Source organism: Nerophis ophidion, linkage group LG18 (genome assembly GCF_033978795.1).
Source record: "Nerophis ophidion isolate RoL-2023_Sa linkage group LG18, RoL_Noph_v1.0, whole genome shotgun sequence".
Classification (NCBI taxonomy): domain Eukaryota; kingdom Metazoa; phylum Chordata; class Actinopteri; order Syngnathiformes; family Syngnathidae; genus Nerophis; species Nerophis ophidion.
This window is the reverse complement of record NC_084628.1, coordinates 39,604,150-39,625,195: the sequence shown is the minus strand read 5'-3', so window position 1 is coordinate 39,625,195 and position 21,046 is coordinate 39,604,150. Positions and strand designations below refer to the sequence as shown.

At 40.4% G+C, this 21,046-nt stretch overlaps 1 protein-coding gene across 1 annotated transcript in view; it reads right to left on the bottom strand.

Moving 5' to 3' along the window:
* kpna4 (karyopherin alpha 4 (importin alpha 3)) overlaps positions 1-21,046 on the bottom strand; it is a 46,215-nt gene that overhangs the window by 9,233 nt on the left and 15,936 nt on the right. The window contains exons 4-12 of the mRNA XM_061878108.1: positions 10,694-10,723; positions 10,544-10,596; positions 10,288-10,383; positions 9,888-9,973; positions 7,912-7,998; positions 7,649-7,818; positions 7,529-7,573; positions 3,361-3,492; positions 2,823-2,951 (exon numbers count right to left, since the gene is read on the bottom strand). Coding sequence (XP_061734092.1) covers positions 2,823-2,951; positions 3,361-3,492; positions 7,529-7,573; positions 7,649-7,818; positions 7,912-7,998; positions 9,888-9,973; positions 10,288-10,383; positions 10,544-10,596; positions 10,694-10,723 — 828 coding nt within the window. The remainder of the gene's footprint in view (positions 1-2,822; positions 2,952-3,360; positions 3,493-7,528; positions 7,574-7,648; positions 7,819-7,911; positions 7,999-9,887; positions 9,974-10,287; positions 10,384-10,543; positions 10,597-10,693; positions 10,724-21,046) is intronic.

Genomic DNA, 21,046 nt, shown 5'->3' with positions numbered 1-21,046 from the left:
AGTCTCATAATGAACCGAAAATATTTCTCTGTTAGCCGTGATGATAATTTTCTCTATGATAAATCCCATTCATTTATGCTAGCAACATTAGCGATCTGAATTTACCTTTTTTGTGTTCTGTAAAGTTCAACTAGCAACTAATAAATTAAAAAGTGTAGTTTCTTCTGCCTTCTGTTGTCATGTAGGTTATAGTTTGATTTAGCATGCTGATTGAGTGTTCATTTATTCATCTAGTCTATTTCTATTCAGTTGTCCACCAGTCAAATATTTTTAAAGACAACTCCAGTTGTTTAGCTGACTATTTATATATCTGCATTTCATTAGTGTTTTCAAGAATAAATAAGCAAAATGAATAATGCCACATACACCATCTGATGTGTGGAGACATTTCACCCCAACCTATGGAGGTGGAAAGGCGGTGTACATTTGCACAAACTGTGCAAAGAGCTATGTCAAAAATGCCACAAAGATGCAGCAGCATATAGACAAGTTACCAATAATACAGTATTTTTCGGATTATAAGTTGCAGTTTTTTTCATAGTTTGGCCGGGGGTGCAATTTATGCTCTTGAGCGACTTGTGTGTGAAATTATTTAAATATCAAATGATATTATTTCTCTCATTCACGTAAGAGACTAGGCGTATATCAGCAATAGTCACACACACATTAACCCCCAAAAATTTGGCGGGGGCGGGTCATGGCAGAAGTTGACTGTGGAAAAAAAAAGGCGATGCTACCTGCTACTACTTCCGTACCTATGAAAATTGATCATTTCAACATTGGCGGTAACTTATAAAAACTGAGAATGGCTTTAAGGCAGTCCTGCACCGCCTGTGGGAGCAGTGGACGGCAAACGGAAAGAATGCGCCATGCAACTATTCTGGCTGTCATTGGATGGATGGACGAAGCATGGGCTTCAGTGACAACCGAAACCATCCTGTCCGGATTCAGAAAGGCTGGAATAATTGGAAGTGCAACTGACGATGACTCTGACGTAAGCGACGTACCGATAGAAGAGGAAGCATTGTCTACCTTTGGAGTTGGCAAAGTTGTTTAGAAGCGACATCGAGGAAGAAGATTTCATGGGATTTATCGATTAGGAGTGACAGATTGTTTGGTAAAGGTATAGCATGTTCTATATGTTATAGTCCTGCTAGACACCGACCTCTATTTAATAATACAACTCTAACATTTGACAACCAAATAATAAAACAAGGTGACTCGGTAAAGAATCTGGGTGTTATCTTTGACCCAACTCTCTCCTTTGAGGCACACATTAAAAGCGTTACTAAAACGGCCTTCTTTCATCTCCGTAATATCGCTAAAATTCGCTCCATTCTGTCTACTAAAGACGCTGAGATCATTATCCATGCGTTTGTTACGTCTCGCCTCGACTACTGTAACGTATTATTTTCGGGTCTCCCCATGTCTAGCATTAAAAGATTACAGTTGGTACAAAATGCGGCTGCTAGACTTTTGACAAGAACAAGAAAGTTTGATCACATTACGCCTGTACTGTATATACTTTTATATACATATATACATACATATATACCTATACTGGCTCACCTGCACTGGCTTCCTGTGCACTTAAGATGTGACTTTAAGGTTTTACTACTTAAGTATAAAATACTATACGGTCTAGCTCCATCCTATCTTACCGATTGTATTGTACTATATGTCCTGGCAAGAAATCTGCGTTCAAAGGACTCCGGCTTATTAGTGATTCCCAAAGTCCAAAAAAAGTCTGTGGGCTATAGAGCGTTTTCATTTCGGGCTCCAGTACTCTGGAATGCCCTCCCGGTAAAAGTTCGAGATGCCATCTCAGTAGAAGCATTTAAGTCTCACCTTAAAAATCATTTGTATACTCTAGCCTTTAAATAGACTCCCTTTTTAGACCAGTTGATCTGCCGTTTCTTTTCTTTTTCTCCTATGTCCCACTCTCCCTTGTGGAGGGGGTCTGGTCCGATCCGGTGGCCATGTACTGCTTGCCTGTGTATCGGCTGGGGACATCTCTGCGCTGCTGATCCGCCTCCGCTTGGGATGTTTTCTTGCTGGCTCCGCTGTGAACAAGACTCTCGCTGCTGTGTTGGATCCGCTTTGGACTGGACTCTTGCGACTGTGTTGGATCCATTATGGATTGAACTTTCACAGTATCATGTTAGGCCCGCCCGACATCCATTGCTTTCCTCCTCTCAAAGGTTCTCATGGTCATCATTGTAACTGACGTCCCACTGGGTGTGAGTTTTCCTTGCCCTTATGTGGGCCTACCGAGGATGTCGTAGTGGTTCGTGTTGTGGTTTGTGCAGCCCTTTGAGACACTAGTGATTTAGGGCTATATAAGTAAACATTGATTGATTGATTGTTATTTGAATGACTCTTACCATAATATGTTACGTTCACATAGCAGGCACCTTCTCTTGGTTATTTATGCCTCATATAATGTACACTTATTCAGCCTGTTGTTCACTATTCTTTATTTATTTTAAATTGCCTTTCAAATGTCTATTCTTGGTGTTGGGTTTTATCAAATAAATTTCCCCCAAAAATGTGACTTATACGCTAGCGCGACTTATGTTTTTTTTCTTCTTTATTAAGCATTTTCGGCCGATGCGACTTATGCTCCGAAAAATACGGTATATAAATGTTCTAATTCCACATTAATTCCCATATAGTCCCATTAATTCCCATGGACTGTGTCCAACTTTGAATAATCCAAAAATGGTCAATATTTCCAAACTTCCCGAGTTTAAAATTTCCGGAAAGTTTCCACCCCTTTGTAACCCTAGTTACAGAGTAAGTGTCCGGGTGCGCATCTGTACCTTGTTGATTTTCTCCTTAGGGTGCGACAAAAGGGCGGGGAAGTGGTTGAGCGCGTCACAGTTGAGCACAACCTGTGTCTGTTCATCTGTGCCTGTCACAATGTTGCCCACAGCCCTCAGTGCAGCAGTCTGCATGTCAAGAAGAAAGATGTCAACATTTGCAACGTTAAGAAATACCTACAGGCGAGATATGTTAATAGGTCATATACCAGGATTTCAAAAAGCAGCATAACTATAGACCTTTAGACTTAGAAAATCTTTATTTTCCCCGAGGGGCAATTTGGTTTGCAGCGGTAGTCATTAAAAACAAGGTACATATACATAAAATACATACAACATACAAACCATCATGAAGGCATTGAGCTAAAAGCTAAAAACATTTGTAATACAATAAAAACTAATCACACGTCGCTTCCCACTAAAGTGACTGCACAGCAGCTAAGCTTGTTTAAGAAGCTCATTTATAAAGTCAACAGCTGAGGGAACAAATGATCTTATGTATTTGTTGTTTTTGTCTTTTCAGAGTTTGTTCTCATACCTGTACTTTGACCTCCTGGTGGCTGAGCAGCGGTACCAGAAGGGGGACGATGCCGGAGTCAATCACCATTTGGATCTGCTCGTTACCAGCGTCTGTCAGGTAGGACAGAGCCCACACGGTGTCTACCAAAATCTGGAAGCAGCAAAGATTAAGTTCAGTTTATTAAGTCATAAAGAATTCAAAAAAGGAATACAATAAAAATAAATCAATCAATCTAGTATTAAAGTAAAATATGGATGAAAGGAGCAGAAAGAAGTCAAAACTTATTATATGTCCCCCATGTAGGGAGTAACGGGGGGTATAATGTAGCATCCCGGAAGAGTTAGTGCTGCAATGGATTCTGGGCATTTGTTGTGTTACGGTGCGGATGTTCTCCCGAAATGTGTTTGTCATTCTTGTTTGGTGTGGGTTCCCAGTGTGGCGCATATTTGCAAACAGTGTTAAAGTTGTTTAAACGGCCACCCTCAGTGTGACCGGTATGGCTGTTGACCAAGTATGCATTGCATTCACTTGCGTTTGTGTGAAAAGCCGTAGATATTATGTGATTGGGGCCGGCACGAAAAGGCAGTGCCTTCAAGGTTTATTGGCGCTCTGTACTTCTCCCTACGTCCGTTTAGCACTCTGTACAGCAGTGTTTTAAAAAGTCATAAATTTTACTTTTTGAAACTGATACCGATAACTTCCGATATTACATTTTAAAGCATTTATCAGCATATAATATCGGATATCTCTAGTGACTACAAAGACATATTTCCATTTTGCAACAATTAAACCAATAATGAAGAAATATTTTTACTCAGTCATATCTTTTAATCAGGATTTTTTACTTTTTTTTAACACAGAAAGATTTATTAATTTTTTATTCCACTATCAATCAAATGTGTTCTATGAACAAACACCTCTGGTTTAAATACTTATTTCCATTATCACTGTTCTAAATATAGATTCATTAAAGATTCTTTTGACAAATCTGTTTTGAATGTTGTTCGGTAGAACTGTCGCAGGATAATAAACTCTGCTAGTTCTTGAAATTGTAACAAATTTAACTGTTTGAATATTGGATTCATGGGTTCCCTGTATGCCAGGGGTGCCCATTACGTTGATCGCGAGCTACCAGTCGACTGTAGAGGGTGTGTCAGTCGATCGCCAGCCAGGCATTAAAAAAATAGACCTAAAAATTAGTGATCATTAATCTTCACTTAGACGTCACTTTCGTCATTTGATTGACATTCACGGCACCCAAATATCTTATGAGAGAACACTGGTTGATCGAGGGGAAGGCGAGAAACACTTTTTACTTCAACCGACTCTCGCATCGTACCTGCCGTCACAACGCTAAAGACCGACTGCACGGTTCCTGTCTTCACAATAAAGGCGCTGCCTTATCCTGCCTGCGCTAACAAAATAAAAATCTCAAAAAAACTGGTGTGCACGGAGTTTGTTGACATTGTATTTCTTGTAAAATTTATAAAAAAAAAAAAAAAAAAGAGTATGGAAGCTAGACAAATAAGATGCCAAAAACCAACCACTCTCATGTGCAATTTTCCCTCCAGTTTTTCATGTGTGAGCAAACGCCAAAACTCCTTGAGCATTCAGTGACGCATATGTGAGCGACGGCAGACGTGCACACTTATGCGCTTATCTTTTTGTTCGATTTTGTGCGCGGCCTAGATTTGCCGCGCGCAGAGGACACAAGCCGTGAGCAATTACACAGGTGCGTACCATCCCTTAGAGCAGGGGTCGGGAATCTTTTTGGCTGAGAGAGCCAAGAAGCCAAATATTTTAAAATGTATTTCCCTAAGAGCCATAACATATTTTTTTAACACTGAACACAACTAAACGCGTGCATTTTTAAGTAAAACCAACATTTCCAGAGTATAATAGGTCTCTTGTTCGTTGTAATAACATTGTTATTCTGAAGCTAACTGTGGAGGGGGCGTGGCCTGCAGCAAAGCAGGATGTTGCCAGGACCGGCCTCGAAATCAGCGACAGGTGCGTAGATGGCCCACCTGGGCCTTGTTATCTAATCACCTGTCGCTCTGTTATAAGCAGCAGCCAGGAGGACAGACAGGGTTGGGGCTGGAGCCAGAGCGCGAGTGAGGACGAAAGAGAAAAAGCCAATTGCTGGAAAGCAACTGAGAGAAAAATAAAATAAAACCATATTGTAACCCTAAAACAGGTTCTTGGTGGTCTGAAGAACCCCCAGGAGGGCAAGCCCCACACTAACCAATAATAAATAAATTACTTCTTACCATTAATGCAACTTCTTGAACATAAAAAAGCATGAGAATGTTTTATATTTTGAACGTTATTTTTAACACTGTGATTACAAGTGGAATTATTCATTACTCAGATTTATCCGAGAGCCAGATGCAGTCATCAAAAGAGCCACATCTGGCTCTAGAGCCATAGGTTCCCTACCCCTGCCTTAGAGGGAACGTTGCTCATGTGGTATCGGACATAAAGGAGCACTTTTTTTCTCATCCATTTGAAAATGTGGACAAATCAGAACTACTGTCTGATTCCAATCAATGAAAGTCATCACAATCAGGTAATACTCCAACTTATATTATTGTCTTCATGAAAGAAAGGAATCTATACGTGTTAAACATGCTTGTACTATTATTAAAGGGGAACATTATCACAATTTCAAAAGGGTTAAAAACAATAAAAATCAGTTCCCAGTGGCTTGTTGTATTTTTTCAAGTTTTTTTCAAAATTTTACCGGTCCCGGAAAATCCCTAAATAAAGCTTTAAAGTGCCTTATTTTCGCTAACTTCGAAACCACTATCCATTTCCCTGTGGCGTCATACAGGGCTGCCAATACAAACAACATGGCGGTTACCAAAGCAAGATATAGCGACATTAGCTCGGATCCAGACTCGGATTTCAGCGGCTTAAGCGCTTCAACAGATTACGCATGTATTGAAACAGATGGTCGGAGTATGGAGGCAGATAGCGAAAACGAAATTGAAGAAGAAATTGAAGCTATTAAGCTAATAGCTATTGACGCTATTCGGCCATAGCGTGGGCGTACCTAATGAAGTGGCCCATAGCATGGCTTCCTTATTAGCATCGCCGGTAAAATGTGCGGACCAAACGATCATGACTTTCGCATCCTGTGACACTGGAGCAACTTAAATCTGTCGATTGGTAAGTGTTTGTTTCGCATTAAATGTTGGTATCTAGTTTCAAATGTACATACAGCTAGCGTAAATAGCATGGTAGCATCGATTAGCATAGCATGTTAGCATCGATTAGCTGGCAGTCATGCCGTGACTAAATATGTCTGATTAGCACATAAGTCAACAACATCAACAAAACTCACCTTTGTGATTTCGTTGACTTAATCGTTGCAAATGCATCTGCAGGTTATCCATACATCTCTGTGCCATGTCTGTCTTAGCATCGCCGGTAAAATGTGCAGACACTGGCAAATTCAATGGGGGTCTGGCGGCAGATTTCTTGCCAGTGGTGCAACTTGAATCCCTCCCTGTTAGTGTTGTTACACCCTCCGACAACACACCGACGAGTCATGATGTCTCCAAGGTTCCAAAAAATAGTTGAAAAAACGGAAAATAACAGAGCTGAGACCCGGTGTTTGTAATGAGAAAATGAATATGGCGGGTGTGTTACCTCGGTGACGTCACGTTCTGACGTCATCGCTAAAATACCGATAAACAGAAAGTAGTTTAATTTCCCAAAATTCACCCATTTAGAGTTCGGAAATCGGTTAAAAAAATACATGGTCTTTTTTCCAGCAACATCAAGGTATATATTGACGCTTGCATAGGTTTGGTGATAATGTTCCCCTTTAAACACCTTTCCCTTGTTAACAAAAACGTCTTTATACGAATGAGGTAGATCCCCTCGACTTGGTCAATTGAAAAGTAGCTCGCCTGCAGACAAAGTTTGGGCACCCATGCTGTATGCATTTCCAGTAATTATTTTTACAGCTTTCTTGCAAAAGGAAGACAGGATTTAAACATGTTTAAACCCTACACTTCAATACATTATGTTAATCAGCGAGTCATACAAAATATACAATGATTTTTGATTCACTTTGTGTAAAATAGCTATAATTTCAGATAAAAAAGACAAATTAATTTGAGGAATTGTACCAGCCAGTGGGGCTACTTGTATGGTAGAGCACAATGATTTTACTCACACTGACGTCGGTGTGGTGGATAAGCACGCAGAGGGCTGGCAAGATCTTTGGATGAGAAATAGAACTGATTAGATGTTAAAAATATGCGACATCACTACGTATTGCCTAAAGACTACGCACCTCTTGGATGGTCTCCATCGGCGGGGGAGGGTCTTTATGGCGGCACAGATTGACCATAACCCAGGTGACATTGCGCAGAAAAGTGATAGGGATGGAGGGACTGATGAATGACAGCAGAGGCTTGACAACGCCTAAGCTAATCACGTAGTCTCTGCATTGTGGCCCGTCGCCTGACAAAATACACAAGGAGCTGTCGGTTAGACCTTTTATCTCGACACTGACCCAAAAATATTGCGCACCACATCACACCGACAGCAGCTTACCGATGATGTTGCCCAAAGCCCAGACTGCCTGTTCACACACATTTTGATGAGGGGAGTGAAGGAGCCTCAGGAACAGCGGCACAGCATCTATGTCAAAACAAAGCCTTGGTTAACTAAAAAAAAAACAACTAACTTTCAAACAGGCCACAACAAAAGGTACACATCTAATGACACAGAAAGACCCACATTTTGCACAGATAACTATACACAATATAATTACTCTACCTAGGCTAAAAGGTGATAATGCTGTTGGCACTTTTTATGAGGCTTGCCCATTTATTGTAAAAAGGTTTGGTTTGGCCTTTACATCTTTTTCTTTGTTACACAACAAATTGGCAAAATAACATCCGACTGCTCAGGTATGTCTACTGTTAACAGGGCCAGTAATAAAAAGGTACACTTTTTATTTATTTAAATGGTTGTTCAGAGTAAGGCTGGGCGACATATTGAATATACTCAATATATCGCGGATTTGTCTCTGTGCAATATAGAAAATGACTACCGTATTTATAGTACGCGCCTGCCTTGAATTACTGCCGGGTCAAACTCGCTTTTGCTAAATAATTAGTGCATGCTTAGTATTACCGCCGGGTCAAACTCGTGACGTCACGAGTGACACTTCCCCTGTCATCATTTTCAAAATTGGAGGAGGCTGATTTCAATACCGGTAATTTGACATCACATAAAGGGAAGAAGATTAAGAGCTATTCAATAAGATTTAAGGTCCAAGCTTACATCACACTCAAATGTTTACTGTATGCCTTTGGTAAGTGCCCGAGTGAGAAGAGGTTTTAAAATAATTAGCGCATGCTTACTTTTACAGCATGCCTTTGGTAAGCGCAGGAGTGAGAAGAGATCTTAAATTAATTGGCGCCCCGGCGGCAATTCAAGGAGATACGGTATATATGTTGATATTGGGGTATACGTTCTCACACAGTTGCTTTTAGCTGCGGGCATTACACTACAGGCTCTTCCCACTCGTTCTTGTCTCTCCTTCTCACAGAGACATAAAACAAATGCACCTTCTTACATGCGTATACGCCCTCGCGGAGCAGAAAGGAAGCGGCATGCGTAACGTTCGCTGTGGTGTGAGTGGTAGTACGAGTGGAAAAAGGTGCAAATCTGGTAACCAATGAAGGAATAATTCATTCCCAGGAAAAACAGAAGGGGGCCCATTGTCTGGCGGTAGTTTGGCTTCAAGCGGGAAAATGTCAAGTGTGGGGCAAAAGTGTTGCTACAAAAGTAGAATCATTTGCTAGAGAATGAAGAGTCCTTGAAACTCTGCATGTCAACATCTCTGTTCGGTGCCACACCCACAAAATGCCCAAGCAACCATTTCCACATCAACACCATATGAAAAAAATTGTCAACAACAAAATTAGATAACGTCCGCAGGAACCTACCACATACACTATTTGATTTCCTATTATGCAACTCATTTTTAGACACTTACTGAAATGTCTTTTGTGACATCATGCATTAAAGTGCACTTTATTGGTTTTAAACTATTGTAGTGGCGTTCTGTACAAAAAGTGCACTTTTAATTAGTGTTATTTTGATTTGTCATCTTGGTAAGATCATGCACAAAAGTGCACTAATAGTTTGTTTTAAAATGTCTCAGACAGTCTTGCACTTTCTGTTTGGAAATGACATGAATGTTTGAGCCACTGCTTAATAACTGTTTAATAAATACACTTTTTGTTGATATTTCCCTCTGTGCATGAAAGTTTAAAAGTAGCATATATTAATGCAGTATGAAGAAGAATGTTTGAATGTAGACACATAGAATCATCATACTGCTGTGATTATATGCATCAAGTGTTCATTCAAGGCTAAGGCAAAATATCCAGATATATATGGTGTATCGTCACATGGCCTTAAAATATCCAGATAACAGTTAAAAAAAAGGGCATATTGCCCTTAAAAATATACGTACTATGTATGTAGATAAAATGAGAGTATATTGTGCCACTTACTGGACTGCACCACAGCTTGGGTTTGCTCTGAGGTACCAGATGCAATGTTGGTTAGAGCCCAGGCTGCCTCAAACTGAAGAGAAGGGCTAAAGGAAGGGCAAGCAACAACAACAACAACAACAACAAAAAAGTCAGTTTAAGGTTATGTTAAGCATAAACGCATCACATTTTAAAACATTTGTCAGACATTTGTGTGTTTCAATTCTGGGAAGTTCAAGGCAGGAACACATTTGCATTTTTTTACTTCAATGTTCACGTCTTGGGATGAGAGGCGAGCACAGCTGGCATTTGTATATCTTTGAGGAATGCAAAAATGACTCAGCATAAAAAAGGTAAACTATTCAGCAATTATGGCATGCTGGATTTACTAAAATAAAATGCAATAAAACAGCCTTTTTACTTGTCATCTCTATCCAGACAGTGGACCAGAATAGGAAGGATCCCAGACTTAATCAGGTCATCTATGGGAGGGTTGCGGTCACTGGACAGTAATTTCCTACAAAACAGTAACAGGCAGATAACAGTCAATTATTTGTGCACATTGACGGCATAAGAAGTCAAAAGAAAGAAATCATGTTGAACAACAGAAGGTGCAGTTTTCAGCATCATCTTGAACATAGAATGCAAGATCAATCAACATGTGTGTGTCTACATACCTGGCAGCCTGAACAGCACTCAGCTGGACCCCCTGATTATCACTGGTAGCGTTCTACAACAAAATTAATACTTCAATAAAACAGCACTGTGTGTTCTTCATTACTGAAGAAAAACAAGAGCAATGAAGAAAATAAAAGTAGACAACTTACTTGTACTATTGCTTCAAGGGAGGTGTTTTGCTGAAAAAGGACATTTTGGAAAATCATTAGCCAAAGCCATGAGGAAGGTTGTGCAAATGTTGCCATCTCATTATGATAAATAATAAAGTTTTGCAGTGGTCGCCAACCACCAGTCCGGGGACCGGTACCAGTCCGTGATGCATTTTCTACCGGGCCGCACAGAAACAATAATTATAGCGGTATGGCTCGGTTGGTAGAGTGGCCGTGCCAGCAACTTGAGGGTTGCAGGTTCGATTCCCGCTTCCGCCATCCTAGTCACTGCCGTCGTGTCCTTGGGCAAGACACTTTACCCACCTGCTCCCAGTGCCACCCACACTGCTTTAAATGTAACTTAGATATTGGGGTTCACTATGTAACGCGCTTTGAGTCACTAGAGAAAAGCGCTATATAAATATAATTCACTTCACAGTTAACTGATAAACTACCGCATAAACTTTCGCCTGTCCCACTAAACACACCAATAAGCTTGTTAATAGATGTATATTAAAACCTTTTTGTTATAGTACATGCGACAGTGCACATTAATCAATCAATCAATATGTATTTATATAGCCCTAAATCACTAGTGTCTCAAAGGGCTGCACAAGCCACAACGACATCCTCGGTTCAGATCCCACATTCCTAACCCATACGGTTCAATATGATGTCGGTCCACCTTTTGCACCTATTCCATCTTCAACTCTTCTGGGAAGGCTGTCCACAAGGTTGCTGAGTGTGTTTATAGGAATTTCTTCCATTATTCCAAAAGTACATTGGTCAGGTCACCCACTCTCAGTCTCAGTTCAAATTCATCCCAAAGTTGTTCTATCGCAGAGGTAGGGAACCGATGGTTCTACAGCCAGATGTGGCTCTTTTGATGACTGCATCTGGCTCTCAGATGAATCTTAGCTGACATTGCTTAACACGGTAAGTAATGAATAATTCCACTGGTAATCACAGTCGACTCACCGAATCCCTAGGGTTCGATCGAACCCAGGTTAAGAACCACTGATTTAGACGATTCCAATTCCCAATGAGTACCGATTTCCGATTCTTTGAAGATTATGGCCAAAAAAATATAGTATGAATTTCAGTAAGTATATAAATGTCAATCCTTTAAAATATAATATAAATGTAATAAAGCCTCTATTCACAGGAGCACACTTCCAAGAAAGTTTCACTTTATTTCTGCAGACCTAACAAAACATTTGCGCTTCTGTATTTTCAAAGGCACCAACCAATTTCCATTGGTACGCCCCAATATCAATACATGACAATACCACTGTGCCATATTACCGTATTTTTCGGATTATACGTCGCACCGGCTGATAATGCATAATGAAGGAAAAAAACATATATACGTCGCACTGGTGTATAAGTCGCATTTTTGGGGGAAGTTTTTTTGATAAAATCCTACACCAAGAATAGACATTTGAAAGGCAATTTAAAATAAATAAAGAATAGTGAACAACAGGCTGAATAAGTGTAGGTTATATGAGGCATAAATAACCAACTGAGAAGGTGCCTGCTATGTTAACCTAACATATTATGCTAAGAGTCATTCAAACAACTATAACATATAGAACAGGGGTGCCCATTACGTAGATCGCGATCGACTGGTCGATCCCGGAGGGTGTGTCAGTCGATCTCAAGCCAGGCATTAAAAAATAGACATAAAAATGAGCAATCATACCAAGACTTCACTTTCGTCAGTTGTTTGACATTCTCGGCACCCGAGGATCTTGTGAGATGACGCTGGCTGCTGCGAGCTCATATTTAAGAAAAAAATCACTAACAGGGCGGACGCAGAGAAACACATTTTATTTCTAGAGACTCCGTACCTACTGTCAAAACTCTAAAGACCGACTGCACAGTTCCTGTCTTCACCATAAAAGACCTGTTTCATCCTGCATGTGCTAACAAAATAAGAGTCTCAGAAAGCTAGCGTGCACAAGCTAGCAAGCTACGGAGTTTGATGCCAATGTATTTCTCCCCCGCCCTCAGCGACCGCTTTCTCACTTGCTTGCCCACCCGCACACTCACTGACGTCACTCACATGCTGCCAGACATTAAAGGGCCACACACATATGCTACTCTCATAATAAAGTGTTTAAAAACGAGTATGCAAGTTGGACAAATGAGATGCCAAATCCAACCACTTTCATGTGGTATTGGACAGAAAGGAGGACTTTTTTTTCCCTCCATTTGAAAATGCGGACGTTATCAGCACCACTGTCTAATTCCAATCAATGCAAGTCATCAGAATCAAATACACCAACTTATATTCTTGTCTTCATGAAAGAAAGGAATCTATGTGTGTTAAACATGCTTGTATTATCATTAAACACCATTAACTTGTTAACAAAAATGTCTCTTTCATAAATAAATAAATATAAATTATAAATAGGAATGAGGTAGATCTCCTCGACTTGGTCAATTCAAAAGTAGCTCGCCTGCAGAAAAAGTGTGAGCGCCCCTGATATAGAACATGGTATATGTTCAATCCGTCACTTCTAATCGATATATCCGTTTAAATCTTCTTCCTCGTTGTCGCTTCTAAACAACTCTGCCAACTCCAAAGGTATGCGCCGCTTCCTCTTGTCGTTTTCTGCTGCATATTTCACTACATCCAGCTTGTAATCTGCAGTACATGATTTGCTTTTCAGTGCCATTTTTGTTCAGCCCTTCTCAGTTTTTATAAGTTACCGCCAACGATGAAATGATCCATTTTAATAGCTACGGCAGTAGCATATGGCAGTTAGCATTCCATGACCCACAATGCACTTCAGCCATGACCCTCCCCCGCCAAATTCTTATTGGTTGACGTGTGTGTGACGATTGCTGATATTTTCCTCCTCTCTTCCGCCAATGAGATAAATAATATTATTTGATGTTTTACGGTAATGTGTTAATGACTTCACACATAAGTCGCTCCGGAGTATGTCGCACCCTCGGCCAAACTATGAAAAAAACTGCAACTTATAGTCCAAAAAAATACGGTACCTTTCTACCTTTGTTGCTCGTGACGTCACGTCTGGTTGCAGCTCAAACACTTGGCAAGGAAACAAGCACTCAGCCAAACTGCCACTAGGTAATGTAGCAATTTTCAATGCTAACAACCCCAAGTGTGGCTGGTAGGAAAAACGTTAAAAAAAAAAAAAGACTCCACTTTTCCAAAATATTGTAGTTTGAAGCTAATTTACGTTGGTTTGGCATAGGACTGGGTGGTCCATCCATCCATCCATCTTCTTCCGCTTATCCGAGGTCGGGTCGCGGGGGCAACAGCCTAAGCAGGGAAACCCATACTTCCCTCTCCCCAGCCACTTCGTCTAGCTCTTCCCGGGGGATCCCGAGGCGTTCCCCGGCCAGGCGGGAGACATAGTCTTCCCAACGTGTCCTTGGTCTACCCCGTGGCCTCCTACCGGTTGGACGTGCCCTAAACACCTCCCTAGGGAGGCGTTCGGGTGGCATCCTGACCAGATGCCCGAACCACCTCATCTGGCTCCTCTCCATGTGAAGGAGCAGCGGCTCTACTTTGAGTTCCTCCCGGATGGCAGAGCTTCTCACCCTATCTCTAAGGGAGAGACCCACCACACGGCGGAGGAAACTCATTTCGGCCGCTTGTACCCGTGATCTTATCCTTTCGGTCATGACCCAAAGCTCATGACCATAGGTGAGGATGGGAACGTAGATCGACCGGTAAATTGAGAGCTTTGCCTTCCGGCTCAGCTCCTTCTTCACAACGTCCGCATTACTGAAGACGCCGCACCGATCCGCCTGTCGATCTCACGATCCACTCTTCCCCCACCCGTGAACAAGACTCCTAGGTATTTGAACTCCTCCACTTGGGGCAGGGTCTCCTCCCCAACCCGGAGATGGCATTCCACCCTTTTCCGGGCGAGAACCATGGACTCGGACTTGGAGGTGCTGATTCTCATTCCGGTCGCTTCACACTCGGATGCGAACCGATCCAGTGAGATCCAGTGAGGACTGGGTGGTATAACGCTATTAAGAGTTATATCGGTATATTTTAGAAATAAATGTGTATTTCAGACCAGTGTTAATTTTGTTGACGAAAAATTTTTGTCATAGTTATCGTCAACGACCTTTTTTTCTGATTAAAACGAGACAATAACTAAATAAAAAATAATTTACGTGGACTAAGACAATGACGAGGTGTATTGACATATTCGTCAACGAATAAAAACAAGACGAAAATGTCTGCCAGAGACGAGATCCAATCGGAACTCATTTCGTTATGAAGAGGCGGGAGGAGTTGGGAAGAGAACCAATCAGAGCGTCGAGGTAAGGAAGTTATGTAAACGTAGTTTGCGTTTGAGACTGACCTGGGAATGCGCTGCAGAAGACAACATGTCAACGCCGGGGAGGAAGAGGAGAGAGGACATATGGGGAAATTTTAATATTTGACGTCAAAGATAACAAGACGCAGTGTTAATATGCAGCGCGAGGAATACGGGGAAAAACACAACAAACTTGAAGCGACATTTACAATCGAATCACCCCGAAATCCACACACAGGTAAGCATTTTCCACAACGTACAACTCACTCGACGTTATCCCGTTTATTACACGGCTTACTCGTGAAATACTAAATTTGAGACATGATTTTCCTCAAAATACGACTTGTATCGGTGATTTTTCCGCTGTTTTGCTTTGACTTTCAGAAATTGAAGGGAAAGTTTACATATTACCCTTTAGTCGACTAAATCTACTGTAGTTTTCGTCCACTATAATCTTATATTTCATCAAGTAAAACCAGACTAAAACTAAAACAATTTAAATAACTAAATTATGACTAAAACTAAATTACATTTTAGTCAAAAGACTATGACTAAAACTAAATAAAATTTTTCTGTCAAAATTAACACGGTTTCAAACAAAACTGCAATCCCGATACATGTAGTCTTTAATGTGTTTAGGCTTATTATGTCTGCACTGGGTGCTGTGTCCCTCTACGTACAGAGTACACAAACTCCAGTACGAGGAGTGTGTGAAGCATACTGGACAACCTTCCCGTTTCTGTCGGGAAATCACGCATTTTGTCTGTTCCCCCCCTGGACTTAGCTCTCAACGAAAGAAGGAATCCTCAACAGTAATGCCAGCGATCGGGTCCGTTTGGCTCAAGCCCTTATAGCGCTTTCCTCTCAAGACTCAAAGAGCTTTAAATAGTGAAACCTAGGGGTGGCCGATATATGGATTATACTCGATATATCGCAGGTTTGTCTCTGTGCGATATAGAAAATTACTAGATGGCGATATTGGAGTATATGTTCGCACGTAGTTGCTTTTAGCTGCAGCTATTACACTACAGGCTCTTCTCACTCTCTTGTCTCTGCTTCTTACAGAGACGTAAAACAAGCGCACCTTCTTACATACGTCACATACGCATATGCCCTCGCGGAGCAGAGAGGTAGCGGCGTGGGTAACCATATCTGTGGTGCGAGTGGTAATACGAGAGAGAGAGAAAGTGCAAATCTGGAAACAAATGAAGGAATAATTAATTGCCAAGAAAAACAGCAGGGGGTCCATCGTCTGGCGGTGGTTTGGTTTCAAGCGGGAAGATGTTGAACAGACAACCGTAATATGTCAAGTATGCAGCAAAAGCGTTGCTACAAAAAGTAGCACTACTGCTAATTTGTAGCATCATTTGAAAAGACACCCGCTAGAAAATGAAGAGTGCTTACTCCACATTTCAACATCTCCATTCGGTGCTACACGCCCACACCATCAAAATGCCGAGGCAAACATTTCCAGATCAACAAAGTATGAAAAAAATAGTCAACAACAGAAGGAGATAACGTCCGCAGTAACCTACCACATAGCGAAGGACATACACTATTTGATTTCCTATTATGCAGCTCATTTTTTTTGGACAGTTATTGAAATATCTTGTGTGACATCATGCACTAAAGTGCACTTTTTTTGTCTTAAAATATTATAGTGGTGTTCTGTACAAAAAGTACACGTTTAATTTAAGTGTTGTTTTAATATGTCATCTTGGTGACATCATGCACAAAAGTGCACTAATAGCATGTTTTAAAATGTCTCTGACAATCTTGCACTTTCTGTTTTGGAAATGACATGAATGTTTAATAAATACACTTTTAGCTGTGATTTCCCTCTCTGCATGAAAGTCTAAAAGTAGCATATATTAATGCAGTATGAAGAAGAATGTTTGAATGTAGACACAGAATCACTATACTGCTGTGATTATATGCATCAAGTGTTCATTCAAGGCTAAGGCAAAATATGCAGATATATATGGTGTATCGTGACATGGCCTACAAATATCCAGATATTAATAAGAGGCCATATCGCCCAGCTCTAATTAAGATGCATGTTACAATTAAACTGGTATGTAATAAGTACTATAATTAAAACAAAATCTTGAAATTGCAACTGCATGCCAAATACTTTGCATATGAGATTTCGCAAAAATAACATCGAACACTCTAGTATGTATCATAAACCTAATATCGTCGGTATCAACACCCACGATTGATGATTGAATCAGTCTTCCCTTAATGTGTATGCCTGGCAGTTGCAGCTAAACAGTTGAATTATCCTCTCTCTAGACTCGCATCTATATACTTGTTAATTTCCTGTCAGTAGCTGCTTACTTTTTGCAGCAACAGGGTTCCGTCTAAACTTCTCAAAGTTTACTTAGCACTTATTTCTTGTGTTCTTTCCACCTAGGTTAGCGGCCAGCTTGGAGATTAGCTTGCCGGACACTGCTTGCTGTGACATGTTTTGCCTCATCCTACAATCATCCAGTGATGATAATACTTGCAGGAAAGGTAGCTTCTTTGCCACAATCGAAGATGATCTACTGAGGAGAGCGACTCCACAAGGTGTATGGGGATGGACAATCAGCCATTTAGCTGCTTGTGTAGCAGCTTTTTCTTCCGGCTGATCATAGAAAATCAACTTTAAAAATGTGAATGGTTCCCAAAACCTGCATGAAGTTGGCCCCCCACACTCTACGCAAAACTCGATTAAAATAGTCTAATTTGTTGGTGCTGATGAAATGGTTGGTTGTGCCATCAATCAATCAATCAATCATTGTTTATTTATATAGCCCTAAATCACAAGTGTCTCAAAGGGCTGCACAAGCCACAACGACATCCTCGGTTCAGAGGCCATTTTCATTTGAGTTATTAAAAGATCCTTTTATGGTTTAGCCCATTCACGCAGCCTTCGACTTTCTCCAAATTAAAACCCAAACATTCTCATTTATTGTGCCAGGTTTGTGATGTTGAAATTATTGATTGTGCCGTTTTTAATTTTTGACATATTACGTATTAAAGTTTCCGGAAATGACGTCACTAGCATTCTCCGATTTCATCCAAAATGGTCTCATTTGGGCTCCAAATCTTACCAAAATATTTGTATTTGTTTACGCTATGTTTGTGGCGTTAAAATGACCGACTGTGCTGTTATAGTTTTGAGTTAAAGATTACCGTTTCCGAAAGTGACGTCATGGCTTACACTGAACCCGGAAGTGGTCTTGTGTTTGTACGGCCATGCGAGTATGCCATGCCACAAACTTCATTGTTGTCCACTTTTTGGAAATTCAATCTCGTCTCATTTTTAAAATACCAGTTTTTTTTTGTGTTTCAGTACACAGTCGACCAGTCAATCTCTTGGCATCATTGACACGTCTCTTTCATATTTGTTACGCTAATATGATGTATATTTTGCCTCTTTATTACTCATATAACATGTTTGGTATGTAGAACATTCCAAAAATAAATATCACCACAATACACAGTGGACTAAGAAAGAACGAAGGACACCATTGAAATTTAATTCAAAATATGTTTTTACCTGTGACTGCACATGTTACGGTTACTTGAATAGATATATTTTGGCATAGTTCTTTATTTTTGCCCTACACTAGGGGGGCCCACTTCTTTTCAGCAGGCGAGCTACTTTTCAAGTGGCCAAGTTGAAGTGATCTACCTCATATATATATATATATATAAATATGGAATATACATATTTTATATATATTTATGTTATATATATACATATGTAATATATACATACACATATATGTATATATACCCACATATTTATATATCAATACACACATATATATACACATACACACACACACATATATATATGTATATATATATACACAAAGGTTATATTACAAAGTATTAAGTTGAATTCCTGGCACGCACACACACACACACGTGTGTGTGTGTGTGTGTGTGCGTGCCAGGAATTCACATTGTAGGAATTTTAAAGAACTTATTTGTAAATTATGGTGGAAAATAAGTATTTGGTCAATAACAAAAATTCAACTTAATAATTTGTAATATAACCTTTGTTGGTAATAACAGAGGTCAAACGATTACTATAGGTCTTTACCAGGTTTGCACACACAGTAGCTGGTATTTTGGCCCATTCCTCTTTGCAGAGCTTCTCGAGAGCAGTGATGTTTTGGGGCTGTCGCGGAGCAACACGGACTTTCAACTCCCTCCACAGATTTTCTATGGGGTTGAAGTCTGGAGACTGGCTAGGCCCCTCAAGGACTTTCAAAATCTTCTTACGGAGCCACTCCTTCGTTGCCCGGGCGGTGTGTTTGTAATCATTGTCATGCTGGAAGATCCAGCCACGTTACATCTTTAAAGCTCTCCCCTTAGGGAGGAGGTTTTGGCTCAAAATTTCACGATACATGGCCCCATTCATTCTTTCCTTAACATGGATCAGTCGTCCTGTCCCCTTAGCAGAAAAACAGCCCCAAAGCATGATGTTTCCACCCCCATGCTTCACAGTAGGTATGGTGTTCTTGGGATTCAACTCAGTATTCTTCTTTCTTCACACACGACGAGTTGAGTTTATACCAAAAAGTTCTATTTTGGTTCCATTTGACCACATGACAGTCTCCCAATCCTCTACTGTATCATCCATGTGCTCTCTGGCAAACTTCAGACGGGCCTGGACATGCACTGGCTTAAGCAGGGAGACACGTCTGGCACTGCAGGATTTGATTCCCTGTTGGCGTAGTGTGTTACTGATGGTAACCTTTGTTACTTTGGTCCCAGCTCTCTGCCGGTCATTCACCAGGCCCCCCGTGTGGTTTTGGGATTTTTGCTCACCGTTCTCATGATCATTTTGACCCCACGGGATGAGATCTTGCGTGGAGCCCCAGATCGAGGGAGATTATCAGTGGTCTTGTATGTCTTCCATTTTCTGATAATTGCTCCCACAGTTGATTTTTTCACACCAAACTGCTTGCCTATTGTAGATTCACTCTTCTCAGTCTGGTGCAGATCTACAATTCTTTTCCTGGTGTCCTTCAACAGCTCTTTGGTCTTGGCCATAGTGGAGTTTGGAGTCTGACTGTTTGAGGCTGTGGACAGGTGTCTTTTATACAGATAACAAGTTCAAACAAGTGCCATTAACATAGGTAACGAGTGGAGGACAGAAGAGCTTCTTAAAGAAGAAGTTACAGGTCTGTGAGAGCCAGAGATCTACTTGTTTGAAGTGACCAAATACTTATTTTCCACAATAATTTACAAATAAATTCTTTAAAATTCCTACAATGTGAAAATTACAGACCTCTGTCATCATTTTAAGTGGGAGAACTTGCACAATCGGTGGCTGAATAAATACTTTTTTGTCCCTCTGTATATATATATATATATATATATATATATATATATATATATATATATATATATATATATATATATATATATATATATATATATATATATATACAGTCAAGAAAATTAGTATTTGAACACCCTGCTATTTTACAAGTTCTCCCACTTAGAAATCATGGAGGGGTCTGAAATGTTCGCGGTAGTTGCATGTCCACTGTATGAGAGATAACCTAAAAAGAAAAATCCAGAAATCACAATCTATAATTTTTTTTAAATTTATTTGTGTGATACAGCTGAAAATAAGTATTTGAACACCTGCCCATCAGGTAGAATTCTGACCCTCTAAGACCTGTTAATCTGCCTTTTAAAAGTCCTCCTCCACTCCACTGTATTATCCAGACCTAAATCCAATTTAACATCTTTGGAGGGAGCTGAAAGTCTGTGTTACTCAGCGACAGCCCAGAAACCTGACTGATCTAGAGAAGATCTGTGTGGAGGAGTGGGCCAAAATCCCTCCTGCAGTTTGTGAAGAACTACAGGAAACGTTTGACCTCTGTAATTGCAAACAAAGGCTACTCTACCAAATATTAATGTTGGTGTTCAAATACTTATTTTCAGCTTTATCACATAAATAAATTGTTAAAAAATAATAGATTGTGATTTCTGGATTTTTCTTTTTAAGTTATCTCTCATACAGTGGACA